General features: G+C 36.8%; 1 protein-coding gene across 1 annotated transcript; it reads right to left on the reverse strand.

Moving 5' to 3' along the window:
* Window positions 1-3,352: 3,352 nt before the first annotated feature.
* On the reverse strand, window positions 3,353-15,745 carry betaCOP (coatomer subunit beta). The gene is made up of 19 exons (XM_067081656.1): window positions 15,658-15,745; window positions 13,734-13,850; window positions 12,980-13,209; window positions 12,661-12,830; window positions 12,312-12,519; window positions 11,636-11,773; window positions 11,250-11,442; window positions 10,901-11,003; window positions 10,344-10,499; window positions 10,069-10,075; window positions 9,746-9,857; window positions 8,644-8,845; window positions 7,970-8,077; window positions 7,430-7,583; window positions 6,762-7,046; window positions 6,366-6,630; window positions 5,862-6,007; window positions 5,284-5,526; window positions 3,353-3,608 (listed from the first exon to the last, which is right to left on the reverse strand). The coding sequence occupies exons 2-19, from the start codon at window positions 13,828-13,830 to the stop codon at window positions 3,537-3,539; spliced, it is 2,889 nt and encodes a 962-aa protein (XP_066937757.1). The 5' UTR covers window positions 13,831-13,850; window positions 15,658-15,745; the 3' UTR covers window positions 3,353-3,536.
* Between the last annotated feature and the right edge of the window lie 938 nt (window positions 15,746-16,683).

The raw sequence follows: 16,683 nt of genomic DNA on the forward strand, positions 1-16,683 counted from the left end.
TTTAAAACCTGGAAATAATTAATATTGGTTGTCCACTTAAATTATTTTGATCAGGTGCATATTGCTGTTAATACTACCCTGACAGAGCTTAAGTATATCCTCCTGGAGCAAGAATAAGCTAAGTATATTGTTTGGAAATAAGAATAGGCAAAATACTTAGAAACTGATTGGAACTGCCCATGATACAAATTTATTAAAGTTTTCAGTGTCCAGTATATACTGAATGCAACAAATCTTTCAGATGGAAGACATATCAGTTAAAGCTAACTGTTTTACACTGCATTGTTGGTAGTACAGTATTGCCTCAAAAAATGCTGTTGAGAGCTGTTGTCATAAGAGAAATATTTTCAGCATGAAAGCACTTGTAAAAAAAAAACTGGTACAAGTAGCAAAATACAGGAGCTTCTTACCAACTGAATCAAAGCTTGAAATGTGGAAATTTTAGATAAAAGTTTATCCAGGAAATTTTGTTGAAATTTCTCGTATGTCATGCAGTCTTTCGGAATTTCAAGAACACAAGGAACCTCTTCTAACCTATGGGTTAGTCATAATGTACTTCACCAAGAGCTGCTGCTCAAAGACGTTCGTAATAGAGGTGATATGGAGCTTTGAAGAGGACAATGAGAAATCAAACGGAGACAGATGAACAAATTCTTTGACTTGTGTACAGTCAACCTACTGCTCAAGACGTCGTAAGTATTGTAGATGGTAATGCTCACCACCAAGAAAACATTAAAATGGCTATCTGGAAATTATGGCCCTTGTTTTTAAATACATGGACAAGCATTTGGTAACCTTACTGTATATGCATGGCAGAAGAGAATGAGAAACACTACTTACCCTCGGTATTCAGTGGAAGAAATTACTTCAACATATTCTTGTGGTAATGTGGGAACGTTGGACTCTAGGTTGTTGCAAGATCCTATGGAAAGTCTCGTTCTTAGTCCCAGATCTCTGGTAAGTCTTTGTTTTTATTACGTTTATTTAGTTGTTGATTTAGATTGGTTCAAAGATGTATGAAATAAGGATAGGTATGTCATATTCGTGTGTATGCAGGCTGTTAGATAAATCATTTTTCCATTAGGAGCGTAAGTGAAGTTTGTGCATGTTTATTTTCACTTTGAAAAATAATGGTATTGGAATGAGAGAAAATCCACCACTTTTAGGCTTTCAGAACAGCTACCTCTCTGTTCATTATCAGGAATTTTATATCTTTTTCCGGGAAACCCAGAAATAATGGCTAAAAATACTTGATCTTAAGAACCGCTGCAGTTCCCATCCAGTGTATTTTCATGCACTTTAGCCTCTGTTACGCAGGAGAGTTGTATGACAGCCATCTATAGTATGATCTAGCTTATTTTTTAATCTTTCTAATTGTTAGTAAATAGGTTCTTTTTCTTAGCTGCGACCCAGCTGCTCTTAATTGCATTACTGAATACACTGTACTCGACATTGATTCCCGTTATTCTCTAACAGAGTAGTTTCTTCAACTTGTTCCTGCTTTGTTTATATTTGTCATGTCTTGTTGTGCTGGGCGGTGCCAAGTATAAGTAGTGGTAGAGAGAGAAATCTGTTTAATTCATGCTCATATAGGTATCAGTGGGAGGGAGAATGTTAAATAGTGGTCAGTTGGAAATGTATTTCATGGCCAAATATAGAGTTTAGACTGTAATTAATGGCAGCATAAGTTTCTGGTTGGTAAATGGGATTGTGTATGTAACTTTTTGTGTTCTAGTGCCAATTGTCTCCTAGTTTTTGAAATATTTGTAGCCATGTTTGTTTTACTACTCTTCAAAGAGCTTAATATACTAGTTTTAAAAGTGTGAAATTCCTTTTTCCATAATTTTGTTTTTGTGTACTTGGTTGTTTAATCCCTTTTTGGACTGATAAATATCTTGAATTAACTAACAATACAATTTTCATATGTATATTATAGTATTTGCATATCGTGCTTTGTTTCTGCAGTACAGTATCTGGCTTTGTATGTTATTGTTTAAGATACCATTACCCCTGTCCATTTAACTGAGTTTCTAATTGTCAGTATTTTTTCAGGAATCAAAAGTTTCTGGGCAAACTGCAGGTGCAGAAGTCATCTTTGAAATGTCAGTTTCACATTCTGACTTGGGAGAAGTCCACTCTGTCTCAGTAGAGTCTAGATTAACTGTTATGGCAATATTAGAGTGGTCTATAAGACCTAAATTTCATAATCAATCAATACTAGAATGGTGAGAAATACCCTTGATGAATGTGGAACTAAGTTTCTCTACCAAAGGTTCAAGATGAATGTTACAACTCTAGTTTCATTATGACAAGGAAAAATCAAATTCTTCCTCATGAGGTATGATGCTTCACCATCTTTACTTATTCTTTGTTTGGGTTAGTTTCATGTTAAATTTTCAAGCCTTTTCCAGGCTTTTGCATTCATTACTTTGTTAACCTGGTCTGGTTAAATTACCCAAAAATTGTCTTTGGTTAGTGTCTTCAAATGAAAGGAGTACCTTAATATTGTCTAATCTTTGAACCTTTTGATCGGCACTGTTGTTTAAATTTTATGGTAGGGTGTTGCTTAGGTATTTGCAAGGCATATACCAAAGGAAGTACAGTACATTCCCCACATGTGTTAGAGTGAGAGTGAGGATGTCTTGGATAATGTTTAGTATTTCAGTGTGTTATCAACTGACTGATATAGCATATGCATGTATTTTTACATGCTGCACTGTTCAGGAAGTTTATTTTACATGTAATGTCATTTAAAAGACTGGGTGCATTATTTTGAACCATAGATACACCGTGAGTAATGTAATCCCAGAATGCAGGACATTATTTTGAACCATACATACACTGTGAGTAATGTAATCCCAGAATGCAGGACAATCTTGAATGTTTTAGTAAATGTCTGTAGTGGCCAGATATCACCAATACAGAACTTTGAATGAATCCAGTAGCTTATATATATTTATATTAAAGGCTGTTTACTTTAACTGGTCTTTACTTATTACACATGGGTCTCTTTCTGCAGGATTACTGCACTCAGTCCTAATGGGCATAGCTGCTTCATGGGTGGTTTTACTTATGTTATACAAATAAGTTTTCATGCTCTGATTTAAATTACTTTAGCTAAATCTGCAGCTCTATAACAGCCAGGTTTTACAACTTCATTATACTGATAAGAACTTTCATTGGTTTGGTAAGTGTTTGGCACAAGTACCTTTAAATTTTTTGTCTTGTTCTCAATTACATAGCAACCTGCTACAACCAATTTTTCTGCATTATTGTTGAAATTTCTAGAAGCCTTTCATTGTCTAATTTTTTTTTGTCAGGAGAGTAATAATTTGGTAAATAAAAAACAACAGAAAGCTTATTTATTTATTGATATGATAACTAGTTAAAATTAAAATTGAATAAAGATCTGTATTAACCACCAAACAAAAAACAAAGAAAGCTCTATATGATAATAAGTTCCCTTAGAATATGTTCCTTGTAAAATATTCCATGTTGCAGATGTTGACGTAAATACCACAGTGCCATACTTATATCTAGGCACCAACAGACTTGATGATAGCCTTCTGCACTTTATTTATCTTGTCACCCAAACTGATGGCCATACCCTGAGAAAGGAAAAAACCATATAAATTGCTAGTACTGATATATTTAATAGTTGTACTTATATCTTACAGAGTTAGCTGGACACATCCTGAAAAAGTTAACCTACATCAATGAGTGCCAAGGATTATTCCTGCTGGCAGTTTGGCAGAAACAAAAACCCCATTGCCCACAAGATACACGATTCCTCCTCCTTCCTGACTACCAACGAGGATCAAGACTCACTGTAACCTCTGAGGAGGATTTAGAGAAAGCAACAAATATGAGATGTTGAACTGCACTGCCTGGTGTGCTGCTGTAAACTGTTATGGAATAAACTTTACATAATGACAGCTCTCTCTCTCTCTCCTGGAAGAAATCCCATTAGATACCTCTCAATTGAGTATGAGATTCAAGCCAGCAGATACGATTCAGATGTTGAAAAATCTTGTTTCAGATGCATTCATTTTTCAATCAATCATCCTGCTGCACTGTTTTCAACTTTTCACGCCCATGGCATCACTTGTTCAAATGGTACTGGAGCTTGAAGAACAATCGGGTAATTATACAACTGAGTTTAATAACACTGAAATTGGCCTGAAGAGACTGAACAAAAGAATGTTACAGAAAAAAGGCAAAAATGTGAAAGTAAATTACGCTGAGTTCACAACAACATAGACATGCATGATCCTCATCAACTGCAGTTGGTCCAAAAAGTCTTACTGATTTGAAGTTCAGAAAACTACAGATGTCTCAAAAGAAGGTAAGGAGCCTTGTCCACCACAAGTGTATGATGAAGACAACGCAAGTGACTCTCCCCATAACTGAGATTCCTCTTGGGAACATTACTGGAATCTGTTGTCCCCCTAAGCTTCAGTCAGGAGGATTACTACTATGTTGCAAAAATACCTTTGCTACTAAAGCTGCTGCAGGAACTTTCGCCAACATCCCATGAAGCCTAAGAAAATATGACGCATAAAATTGAAAGGTTGACAGAATGCTGACTACCGAGCAAGAGGTATGAACTCCACAAGAAGCCCACCTGATTTGGTGGTTGACAACGTTCCAGATCACACAAGAGGACCAAGAACGCAAGCCAGGAGAAACTGGTTGATAACTTAGTTCCTTGGACACAGCTCACTGCCGAAGGCAGATCAAAAAGACAAAGCTGTATACTGTACATGAAAATATGCACTACTCCTGTATAATTCAACTGTAAATGATATATGTCGATGTTCCTGCAGCCACGTTGGGTCAAAACTTGTAATGATGGGAAATAAAGCAGACAAATTCCTAACTTTTTCTTTAGTCATACCCAATCACACTGATTTGTAGCTATCCAATGCCATCACAATTTCAAAGTCAAATATCAGAATGATTTGAAAATCAATTACATACTGGAAATATTATATAGGATTACTGCAGCACAAGAGAGAACTTAGCAATTTGAATACACAAAAAAATGCCATCAAATAAACATACTGGCAATGTACAAATAAGGAAGGATTTTATTTCTCCCCTAACCCATTACAAAGTTTTGATGTAATTTGGTTATTAAGGCTTGGCTTACAAAAAGCAATGGGCTGTACAAGTACTGTTCTTGTTTTGCTCATAATTATATTTATCACAAAGCTCAACTTTTAATTATTTTGTATACAGTTTATGATTACAAGCTCAAAATAACAACAGCTATAAGCTCACCTGGCTTTTGGCACGAATTCTGATATGACCAGTTACAGCAGAGTCTGGATTATCCAGAGGCTTTTCAATGGATAGATTAGCCAGCGCATCTTCTCCAAATATTGATCGGGCGTAGAGATTTGCTGCCATGTAATCACCCGAACCAACGAGTGCCTTTTCAGGGGTTAGGCATTTCATGTTGGTGGACTTGCACAAGTAGTCTAAGTATGCTTTCAGTTCTGTCATCTGTGTATTGACTGTTACCTGAAAAATACAATAAAATATAGTACAACCTTTCTAAGCAAATTTTAGAATTATAAAAATTCACTAAAGTACTACTATGCCATAACAATACACTGTCTGATGCAAATGTACTCATGAACAGAGAATTTATAATCTGAAATTTGAGTTTTAATGGTGAAAAAAAAATGCCAACACATTTTTTTAGTCATAAGATAATTCTGGAATATGAGTACCAGATAGGAACAAAGTTGATATAGCTATTTACAAATATTCTAAGATGGATTACATAGAGTATGACAATATTAAACGCCTCCACTTTGTATTCAACGTAATGGTCTGTAAAGAACTGTACTTACTTTGTTCTCCCATTCAAATTCCATCCACATCTGCCTGAATTCTAGATCAGTGCAAGAAGCTGGAACAATGTAGTCCATAATGTCGACGTGAATGTCATTCAGTATCACAACATTTCTGTCACTTGTAGAGCCTTTTACATCATACACTGGAAAAGTATATAATTCATGAGAATGTTTTGCATATATGATCCAATACTCTTGGTGTGCTATCATTTTCAACACTGGAATGAATTGTTGATCTTATGTTGGGAAAAGGAGATCTTTGCTGTCCATTCACACACTCGGCTTGTGGTTTTAACGTAAATCTGCCACAACTTAAAGATATTACTAGGAATAAAGGACATAAATGTGCTATTTCAATGCTCAACTAGACTATATTCAGTTACCTCCCATCCTATCTTGACTATACACTAATTGTACACAAACAAAGAAAACTGCATGTAAGCAATAACAAGCCACAGATATAGCATGTTCAAATAAACAATACAAACACCTGAGCCTTACCAATATTTCCAAAAATGAAACCATTCTCAGTGGAGGCCACTTTCACATTTGCTTTAATGTTGCAGAAATCATGTGGTGCAAGAACGACTGGCTGAGGTTTTTCAACCAATTTAAGGTCACCGAGGGTTGCCAATTCCAGCGTGCAGTTTTGCAGCGTGTCTGCGGTTTGGTTGACGATCAGCACGTCTAGAACAATGTCGTACTGATTGATGTGGACGTACGCCTCTGCATAAACGGGGTCGCTGAAGCCTGTCAACTGTGTTACCTGTCAAAAAGTAACGATGTCAATATACTGCAACCATAAACATCACTGTCAACTTAAACTTGGAGAAACACAAGTGACCATTTACCATACAATCTCACAAAGCACTAAAATCCTATGTACATGCAACTTACTTTGCTCAGTTTACTGCTGCTCAGATCAATGCCTTCCTTCTTGGCTCCACTGACGGCCATCGACATGGACAGGTCGAACATATCGTCCGTAGATGATGGGTCGCTACCTTTAGTCAAGTGCGAGAAGACAATGTGATCGTCGACGTGTTCCACCACTTTGGCAGCCTTGTGGTCACGTCTGAGTGACTCCTCCTCTTCTGTTTTGGCGGCAAGCATGTGTGACAGTGATCCTCGACATTGTTCGGTAAATACTGAGGCAAGGCTTGGGGTGCGTTCGGAGACAACCTTGAGAGTACCCCAGAAATATAAATTACAATACAGTCAGTTTAAATCTATAAGCGCAAATAGTTTCCTATTAATCTACGTAACTTACAAGGTGTCCCCTAGACTTATGGCATCAATTCATGGTTCATAAGTACAGTTGGCATTCAAGTTAAAATTTTTTAATACCTACCAGTAAGTACCTAACATTACGAAGTTCTAAAGCAGGGTGATGAGAAAGAAAGCTAGTGTTTTTTATACACATAAAAGGAGAAATATGCCGTAAGTAAAGGTGCAAAAAATGTTTATTAATTTCTAGCTGAGAATTTTTAATGTATATCACACTACGTGCAAATCATCACCAGTAAGGAGTTTAACATTTTGTAAATGGAATAAATATGGTTTACCTGTAAGCAAAGCATCATGCGATCATAGTCGTCATCTGTCATGGCTTTCTGTGGGAGGCCTGACTTGCCCAAGTGTACAATTGATGCAATAATCAACATTACTTCTGCACAGAATGAATTCTGCTTTGGTACATCAGCCTCCAAAGAAATATATCTGCCAAAGAGACAGAACATTAAAACTACTGACAGCAAAGTCTATTTCAAATCTGTTAGGACTTATGTCAAGAACTTAACACGTGCACTTGCTCTGTACACAAATGTTTTTCCAATATAAATAGTGATGTGGAAATAAAACAATTCAGCACAAGTCTGAGCAAGGTGAATATAAAACTGAATTTAGCACAAGTCTGTAAGCTTTTGGGATAATCAATTACTAATTTCATCGTGTAGTAAGTTTCTAGTAGTGAATGTGGAATACAGTAATTTCATGCAAACCCTCTATTAATTCCACATAAAATAGAGGCATATTTCAACGGACAAAAATTGGGTGGAGCACTTTTAAGAACTACATAAAAATGAAAGCAAGAATTAAAAGCTTACCTGAAGGCAAGTTTGACCATAGTATTAGCAATAACAGCACCCAAATAGAAGTTCCCTTCCAGCAAATATTTTCTGAGGGGTGGACGATCATCAGCCTTCCGTGATGACCTGAAAAAATCATTGTGAATGAGAAAATAAAAATGACAAGACTTTAATACAAATTATGGGTGCTGTCTCTCACTTATCTCTTCCTATCTGGCCGTTTAACTTTGAACTTTCACTTCTCAGAAGGACAAGATCCTTCAGGTGGCTTATATTAGGCCCCTACATACAGCTGTGATCTCGTCACACTTACTAGTTTTGATATCGCTACTGACATCTAAATACAGGCTAAGTTATAACCAGAGAGAATAAAACTCAGATAATTTTGAGAGAGAGAGAGAGAGAGTGCAAAACTTCGTTAAACTACTGATAAACAAATTCAACACTCTTATCAAATACAGTAGACCAAATAAATTTTAAACCCAACTAATTTTGTCCAAAAACCTTTCTTGTTTTCATGACCTAAAGAAAGTATCTCACATTTAAAAAGTACAGCTTCCTAACAATAAAAAAAAATATATACAGGTAGGGATTGAGGGGGCTCCTGATTGGTCAGATTTCCAAGAAAAAAAAAAAAAAACTAAACACTAAGCAACAACATGTCATCTCAACATGAAACCACTGTTCCTTACGTAGTAGCAGAGAAAGCAGACTGCGATGCGTAGGTTCCGTCAGCAGTTACTTTCTGCTGTTGCTGCTGCTGCTGCTGGTTGGCTTTGTCAGTCGAGCCATCTTCTTCACCCGCTTCGCCAGCGGCTTTGCGCATTTCGTCCTCGACGATAGGCAAGTCTCCAAGGCTGCTTCGGACAGCTGACAAAACACCAATTACCTCTCCTAGAAGGTGAGAGACAGCAGTTGGTCACTGAGAATCAGACTAAGAAAACATAATGCTATATATCTCCAAAGCATCTTTCTAAATTATCACTAACAGTAATTCCATTATCAAGGATTCCGATTTATGACAATAATCGCAGCATATTTCTTAGCATAATTTAACACTGTTATCCTAAATTTAAAACATACTGACATATATCTATACACAAACACAATCTGTCTATCACCACTCAATAACATGATAAATGCTGTTTGTCTATCTTATCAGAAAGGCTCTAAATTTACACGAAAAGTTCCTAAAAAATATGAACCAAATGAAATCTACTTGCAGAGCTTACTGTACTTCATTCCCATACCTAAAACCTCTTTGATCAACACAATTCATGCATATACATGAACTTGGAAACGTCAGAAATGCCCTTCAAAAATGAAGAAACAAACCTCATAAGGCATTACCTATAATTAGCCCTCTTTCCAGTTTCAAATTAGTTAATGACACTAACAAGTCACATTTCTAGACTCAAAGATCTCACCCGAATTGATTGTTCTAAAAGAAGAGGTGAAAATTTCATCCAAGGTTAAAGTTAAGGGAGATAGACAGCCAAGTATGAGATCACTGGGAACTAATGAAGTACGAAGCCAACACAGAATCAATGCTTATATCTGTGATATTACTCCAGCAAATATGTCAGTTAATATTCACAGTACTATAAAAAACACCAGAGAGAGAGAGAGAGAGAGAGAGAGAGAGAGAGAGAGAGAGAGAGAGAGAGAGAGAGAGAGAGAGAGAGAGAGAACCACCTACCGTGAACCAGTCAAAATTATCCATATGTACACTGTCATGGAAAATGCTAGAGAACAATAACCTTAAAAAATGTAATGTACTTATTAAAATCTTACTTGAGGTTGATGCATATTCTCCTAGAATCCACAGAGCATGGCACTGGACAGTTACTGAGCGAATGGTTGGCAGAGATCCCAATAAGCGCTCGATGATCTGAGGCCGTAAGGACTGCAAAAAAAGAAAAGGCAAACTGTGAATAAATCTCTCAAAATATTATGTGAATAATGTATTTCTTGAAAAAATCATGTAAATATAATCCAGGAAATCAGAGTTAAAGTACTGTAAATTTTACCCATTTCAATGTGTGTGTGTGAGAGAGAGAGAGAGAGAGAGAGAGAGAGAGAGAGAGAGAGAGAGAGAATCATTAAGTACTATTTACTTCAAACCTCTGATTGACTTCTCTTGCAATGAATACTCATTGTGTGTGTGTGTGTGTGTGTGAGAGAGAGAGAGAGAGAGAGAGAGAGAGAGAGAGAGAGAGAGAGAGAGAGAGAGAGAGAGAGAGAGAGAAATTAAAAACAAAATAGAGAGAGAGAGAGAGAGAGAGAGAGAGAGAGAGAGAGAGAGAGAGAGAATCATAAAGTATACAAACCCTCTGAACTCCTCTTGCAATGAATACTCATCGTGTGTGTGCAAAGACAAAATATACAAAACCTCTGAATGGCTTCTCTTACAAAGACCAAAACATCAGTGGCTGCCAACTCATTGTTATCGGAGAGGAAGTCCATTAGAATGGGGATCACATTGCCAGCCACATCTGGGAACTTCATACTGATCGTGTGGAGGGTTCGAACTAACAGCTGCCGATACCTTGATCAACAAAAGAACATGCATTAGTTATAGAAATGGAATGTAAAATTAGGCCAAAGGCCTGGCGCTGGGACCTATGAGGTCATCCAGCAGAGTAAAAAGGTTTGAAAGGTGTAACAGGAGGAAAACTTCGCAGTTGCAATATACAACAACTGGTAGGAGAGGATGGAAAGTATGATGAAAGGAAGAGAATGTGACTGGAGATATAGTGAGAGGAAAGAAAGGGGTTGCAGCTAGGGACCAAAGTGACACTGCAAAGAACCTTAGGTAACGCCTATGGGGAGCATTTGTTTGAAGTTGAAGTAATCCTAGATAACATGGTTAAAACTTTTAACATAAAAATGAAGACTAGCATTTTAAATTTCGTTTGTAATATTTAGGACAGAATTTTCTCTACTCACTTTCCAGTATCCTCATGTTCAACTGTATTGTGTGTCTTGCCAACTTCCTTCTTGAGTACCTCAACCATTTCGTTGACTGTTCGCAGCGTAACTAGCTCCAAAGCTGAAAATATGAATGTGCACAACTTCGATAAAAATTGCAGGTGTTCGCGGAGTGCTGCACCATTAATTCCCAGTGTCTATCAATTTTATGTGAATTACTTCACTATGAATATTTTCTACAAAACTAAAAGAAGAGGGCTCACAGTCTAATAAACTTTCTAAATGCTGAATCACTTCAAAATTATTAGTCCAAAATGGTTCCATATGAAATGCATACTAGGACAGACTTGAAAATAAAAACTCATACCTAGATTCAGTGTCTTTTTGCGAACTTCCAAGTCAGGTGTGCTAAGAATCCTAAGCACATCCATGGCAAGTTCCTGAAGAATCTTCTCCTGTTGGGGCGAATCCTTGAGGGCCACCAGGCGATCAAGGACAATCAGCTTGACGTTATTGTCACTCTCCTTGACGATCAGTTCAATGTAGCAATTAGCAGCAGCCTGAAAGGGAAGCAGTCATGATAAAAAGTACTGAACACCTTTACTTAATTTCAGACGTCACCATAAATTCAAAAAGGACAATTTCCCCCATTTGTCAAACTGGGGAAAAGTTGGGAACTCTAATACCTATTGCCATATTTTGCTTAGTATCAATTTTAAACATGAGTAACCTCCTTCCATCAGATAACAGTACCTTGATAGCTGTAGGGGCTGACGAAAGGGTAACGAGGGTGCCAGCAGCTTCATACCGGACAGCAGGGCTGCTTGAGTTCAGGAGGTTATAGATGCACCTGATAAACCTAGCCCTTTCTCCTGGGTTGGCATGGCATACCTAAGTGATTAAAAAAAAAAAAAAATAATACATTTCACATAAGAAAGCAGTAGTGTTATCAAAACAAAACTCCTCAGGATAAAGTAATGACAAGGTAGAACATCTACCCAAATGTCTCTTATGAATAAAATCTAACCAAATGTCTCTTATGAATAACAAAGGTTCAAGAAAATGTGGTGTTAATTGTTTTTAGTTACATTATTAAAAGCTGTGCATCAACAGTAACAAAAATTGTAAGAAATGTCTGTTGGATGTAAATTATATAACATGGATCTTTAGTGGTCCTTCTGTCAGCTATTTGGCTATCAATAATTTGAAAGTCACTTTGATACAAGACACTGTTCCATGTAAACAAGTGGCTAAATCTTATTAAATAATTGATTGCAGAAAATGTAGGCTAACTCTTTATTTTCTGACTCTTAAAAAACTATATTGTCTACACCACCACACTCAAATAGATTAAAAAACTCCATTTTACAAACAGCAACTCTTTAGTGTACTGAATATCCTAAATTGTGACAGAATGAACAAACCTAACCTTATAAATTAGTTCAACAATGACAAGCTGCAAGATGTCTCCAAAAGAGTTAACTTGATCGATGCACGTTGACAGGTAGGTAAGAGCTCGCTCCTGATCAGCGTGTATCAGCATCATGAAGGCGTTCCGTTTGCACGACATGTCCTGCTCGCCTTCGAGGAAATTGGAAATCAGCTCTGGGGCATCGGGAATGAGAAAATCAAAGTTCCTGAAAAAGAAAGAAAAGATTTATCATCTGCAATACCACAAAGATCTCTAGCAATTGCGTATGCATGAAATCTCACAAAAACTGCCATGGTTATTTCTGCTTATAAACTTACAAGGGAGCGTGCAACTCTTGAGAACTTACTTGTAAATGGTAAAGATGGCCAAAACAGCATTTCTGCGGACATAAGAGTGCCTGTGCTCGAGGCAAATTCTGATGGTGGGCATCAGAGGCTCTAGAAGCTCTGGCTCCTTCAACTTGCACAGAAACCTCAGTGTTGACCCACGGATGAACTCGTTGGGATGAGACAAGTCCTGCAATCGATATTGCACTAAGTTCCTGAGCAATGATGTACAAGATGGCAAAATTCCTTTAGTACCAAATTAAAATACCATACAATTAAATCATACAACTCAATCATGGATATCTTAAGGTAACCAACTAAATATCACATATGCCTAACCTTTCTGTATGCATCACAGACGAGAATCATTTCCTGAAGCAGTTTGCCCTCCGCGGTGGTTTTGGGCACGATCTCCCAGAAAACCAGCAGCAGCTTCTTGATTGTGTGGTCTTCAGAAGGCATGACAAAACGTATCACCGTCATCAAAATTCCTGGCAGTCGTTCTCCATTTAATATCAACTGAATCACCTTCTTGAGAGCTGCAATCTTCACTGGATTATCCCCATTTTCTGAATGAAGGAAAAAATTTGTCATGAGCAATTTTTAAACAAAAATCTTGATGAATTTTCAGGTTTTAAAGAACTGACAGCGAAGGCAAAAATCCTCCTTCAGTACACAGACTTTATGACACAGGAATACTCGCAATCAAAACTGGTTTCCTGAAGAATTAAAATTCTAATTGGTAAAATTTAAATACCTACTGTTAAAATTAGCTTACATCTTTGGACTAACAGCACAAGGATGTAGGCTGACTCTAACAGTTGCCAAGATTCATCCCAAATATTGTGAACTACAGCACTGTATTAAAAAAAAGTAACTGAGGCAAAAGCATCAACAAAATACAGACCACTTTTGTCTTTAGTAATGCACTCCTCTGCTTATACAGACACTGACAAAAAGTTAATTTATATTAATAACATTGTCTCTATCAACTAAATTTTAAAAAAATGGATACGTAATTGCTGTAAAATAAATTAGAGAACACAATATTCACAAATGAAAGAAAAAAGAATATTACTTTACAGAAACTTACCCAAATCCTGTTTCAGTTGCATTTCTGAAGGCTGTTCTGTATCAGAGGGTCCCTGGATCAGGGTGTAACAGGGCTGTTCCTGAGTCCCCATGGTCATTTAGGAAACTCGTTACCCCCCTGAAAAATACAACGCACTGAAAAAGGTGACAAAAAAGACTACATGTCACACAGATGCCATTTGCTTATCTCCATAACTCTTTCAAGAAATGAGTGTTACCAGACTGAGGAGCAGAAATGAAAGAGGAAGGGGGTCTGTAGCAATCAACTAGAGGTACTTGATACAAGTGACCTGAAAGTGGTTAAATGGTTTCACGAGACACTGCGATACAAAAGTCTGGGTAATTCTACAGAAGAGCTCAGCAAAGAGATATTTATCACTAAAACTTTTTGACTGAACAATACAGAAAAGGGTGTATAGGGCCTATAATGCAGTACAAAAGAGATTATATGATTGGGGAAAGTTTTGGGGAAAGTTATCTTTTATTTATATTTTTAATTTCATCCCCAAGGGACTGATATTAAACACTGTGCCCCGCACAGCTTTCTGGTAAAATTACCCATCTGTTATCCTATTGGTAGTCTAATCTATCCAGTAAAACTGAAGACTACTGCTGTGGCCTGGCTCTTGCCAGTTGCTGACCTGGGTATCTACCAACATTTATTTGTGTTTTTACTTATATATGTTTGTCTTTTTTTATGTTATGATATTTACCATCTTTTATTGGTGCTTTTACATTCATCCCCATGGGGCTGGCACTAAACACAGCCCCCATTTTGCACGTAAACTGGTAGTTATTGTACCTAAATTGGTGCAGTAGTAATCTTCAGTTTTACTGACTTTTTGACTTAAAACAATATAGCGAGGGTGTAGCCTATGTAATGCAATACAGACGAAATATTCGTGCAATTTACCGACTTTTATGTTTTTAAGTTCATCCCTGAGGGCCTGATACTAAAAACTTTTCAGTAAAATTACCCAAGACTACTATCCTCTTGGTAATCTATCCTAACGTCTCCATTATTAGGCCAGGCGTCAAGTATACCTTTCCTCATTAAACTTGAATATAGAATTCAGGCCAAAGGCCAAGCACTGGGACCTACGAGGTCATTCAGAGCTGAAACGGAAATTGACAGTGAAAGGTTTGGGAGGTGTAACAGGAGGAAAACTTCACAGTTGCACTATGAACCAATTGTTAGGAGCGGCTGGAAAGCAAGAATGGAAGAAAGAGAATATGAAAGGAGGTGCAGTAAAAGGAACGAAAGGGGTTGTAGCTAGGGGCTGACGGCATGCTGCAAAGAATATTAATGCCAACAGCGCACCGCGTGAGGTGCACTGACGGCACTATCCCCCTACGGGACCTAACAGTTTGAGGAATGGTTCCGGGTCGTTTCGGCCGTAAGCACGTTTACATGCAAAATGGGCGCCGTGTTTAGTACCAGCCCCTGGGGATGTATGTAAAACATAAAATAACGGTAAATACCATAAAAATAACGGTAAATACCATAAATATAACGTCTTACATCGTTTTGGATGTTATGGCCGTAAGTGACTTACGGCCGAAATGACCAGGACCGTATGGAATAGGGTCACACCTCGGTGAGGTTAGGTTAAGTTTCGGGTAAATTCATATGGTGGGTGAATTATTGTATATTATTTAACGAGTTATTAAAATTATTTGTTCTCTTTTCCACCCGGTTAAAACTGCCCAATTTAAACATTCGAAACGCCAAAAAAATATCAAATAAATAAATGGGCATAGATTACGTACCCTAATCAAGACGTAAAATACCACCCAATATCTACCCTATTTATTCACGTCATACACCTCTGGACACATCATAGTTATTCAGATAACACAAAAACAGAGTAATTCTTCACAAACAACTACCAATAAATTAGAATACGACAGAGAAAATAACTTACAAAACAAAAATAATCACTTTTGACAGGTCGACACAGATGACAACACAGATCGCCGACAGACTTGTGACGTCTACTGTTTACGACATAAGGGATGATGGCGAATCTTGACGGTAAAATCTCTTATTTTTCTAATTATTTGGATTTTTACGACGAAAATATTTATATTTCTTACATTATAAAAGTATATTTATTATAATAATTCTGTGAGTTGGGTTAAAATTACATTATTACCAGGAATTTCCTAAATATTTTGTGTTGTAATATAAACCCAGTTGAATGTTTGTTGTGAAAACGAGTTTCACTCAAATAATTTTTGTCATATTTGGGAAGAAAAATGATTAATTATTTATCAGCGATACGTAATTCATAGTATATAATTATAACTTAAAATAGTCCATGGGATTAATGTCTGTTAAAGCATTTCTTCAAGTGAGAGACGTGGCACGGCAAGACAAATTCAAGAGGAGGGAAATTCAAAAGATAGGAAATTTTTTAATCGGAATTTAATGAGTTTAAAGGAAATTAAAGAAAAACTTTTAAAACTTCCCTTGGCTTTGTTGTAGAGTAATAATAATAATAATAATAATAATAATAATAATAATAATAATAATAATAATAATAATAATAATAATAATAATAATAATAAGTGAGCATCACTCGCAGGTAAACTTCAAAATTAAAAAAAAAAATTAAGACTGTTTCAATTCAACAAAATTGCGTTACGATACATTCAAAGCGTTACTGTTAACAATAAAAAGCTTATATATTAGAGTTGAAGAAGTAAAAATAAAGAAGTATGATGAAGAGAAATAAAAAAAAAAGTGAAGAGCATTCTTACTAGTCAAATTAGCTTGGCTCAGATTCACCTGACTTTATGTCAGCACGCCGTAGACCTCTGAACTCGTTTAACTAACCGAGACATCACGGAAGCTGGTGTTGAGAGAGAGAGAGAGAGAGAGAGAGAGAGAGAGAGAGAGAGAGAGAGAGAGAGAGAGAGAGGAGGGAAATTCTGAGTCAGCCAGTCAC

This window comes from Macrobrachium rosenbergii, chromosome 37 (assembly GCF_040412425.1).
Source record: "Macrobrachium rosenbergii isolate ZJJX-2024 chromosome 37, ASM4041242v1, whole genome shotgun sequence".
Lineage (NCBI taxonomy): Eukaryota > Metazoa > Arthropoda > Malacostraca > Decapoda > Palaemonidae > Macrobrachium > Macrobrachium rosenbergii.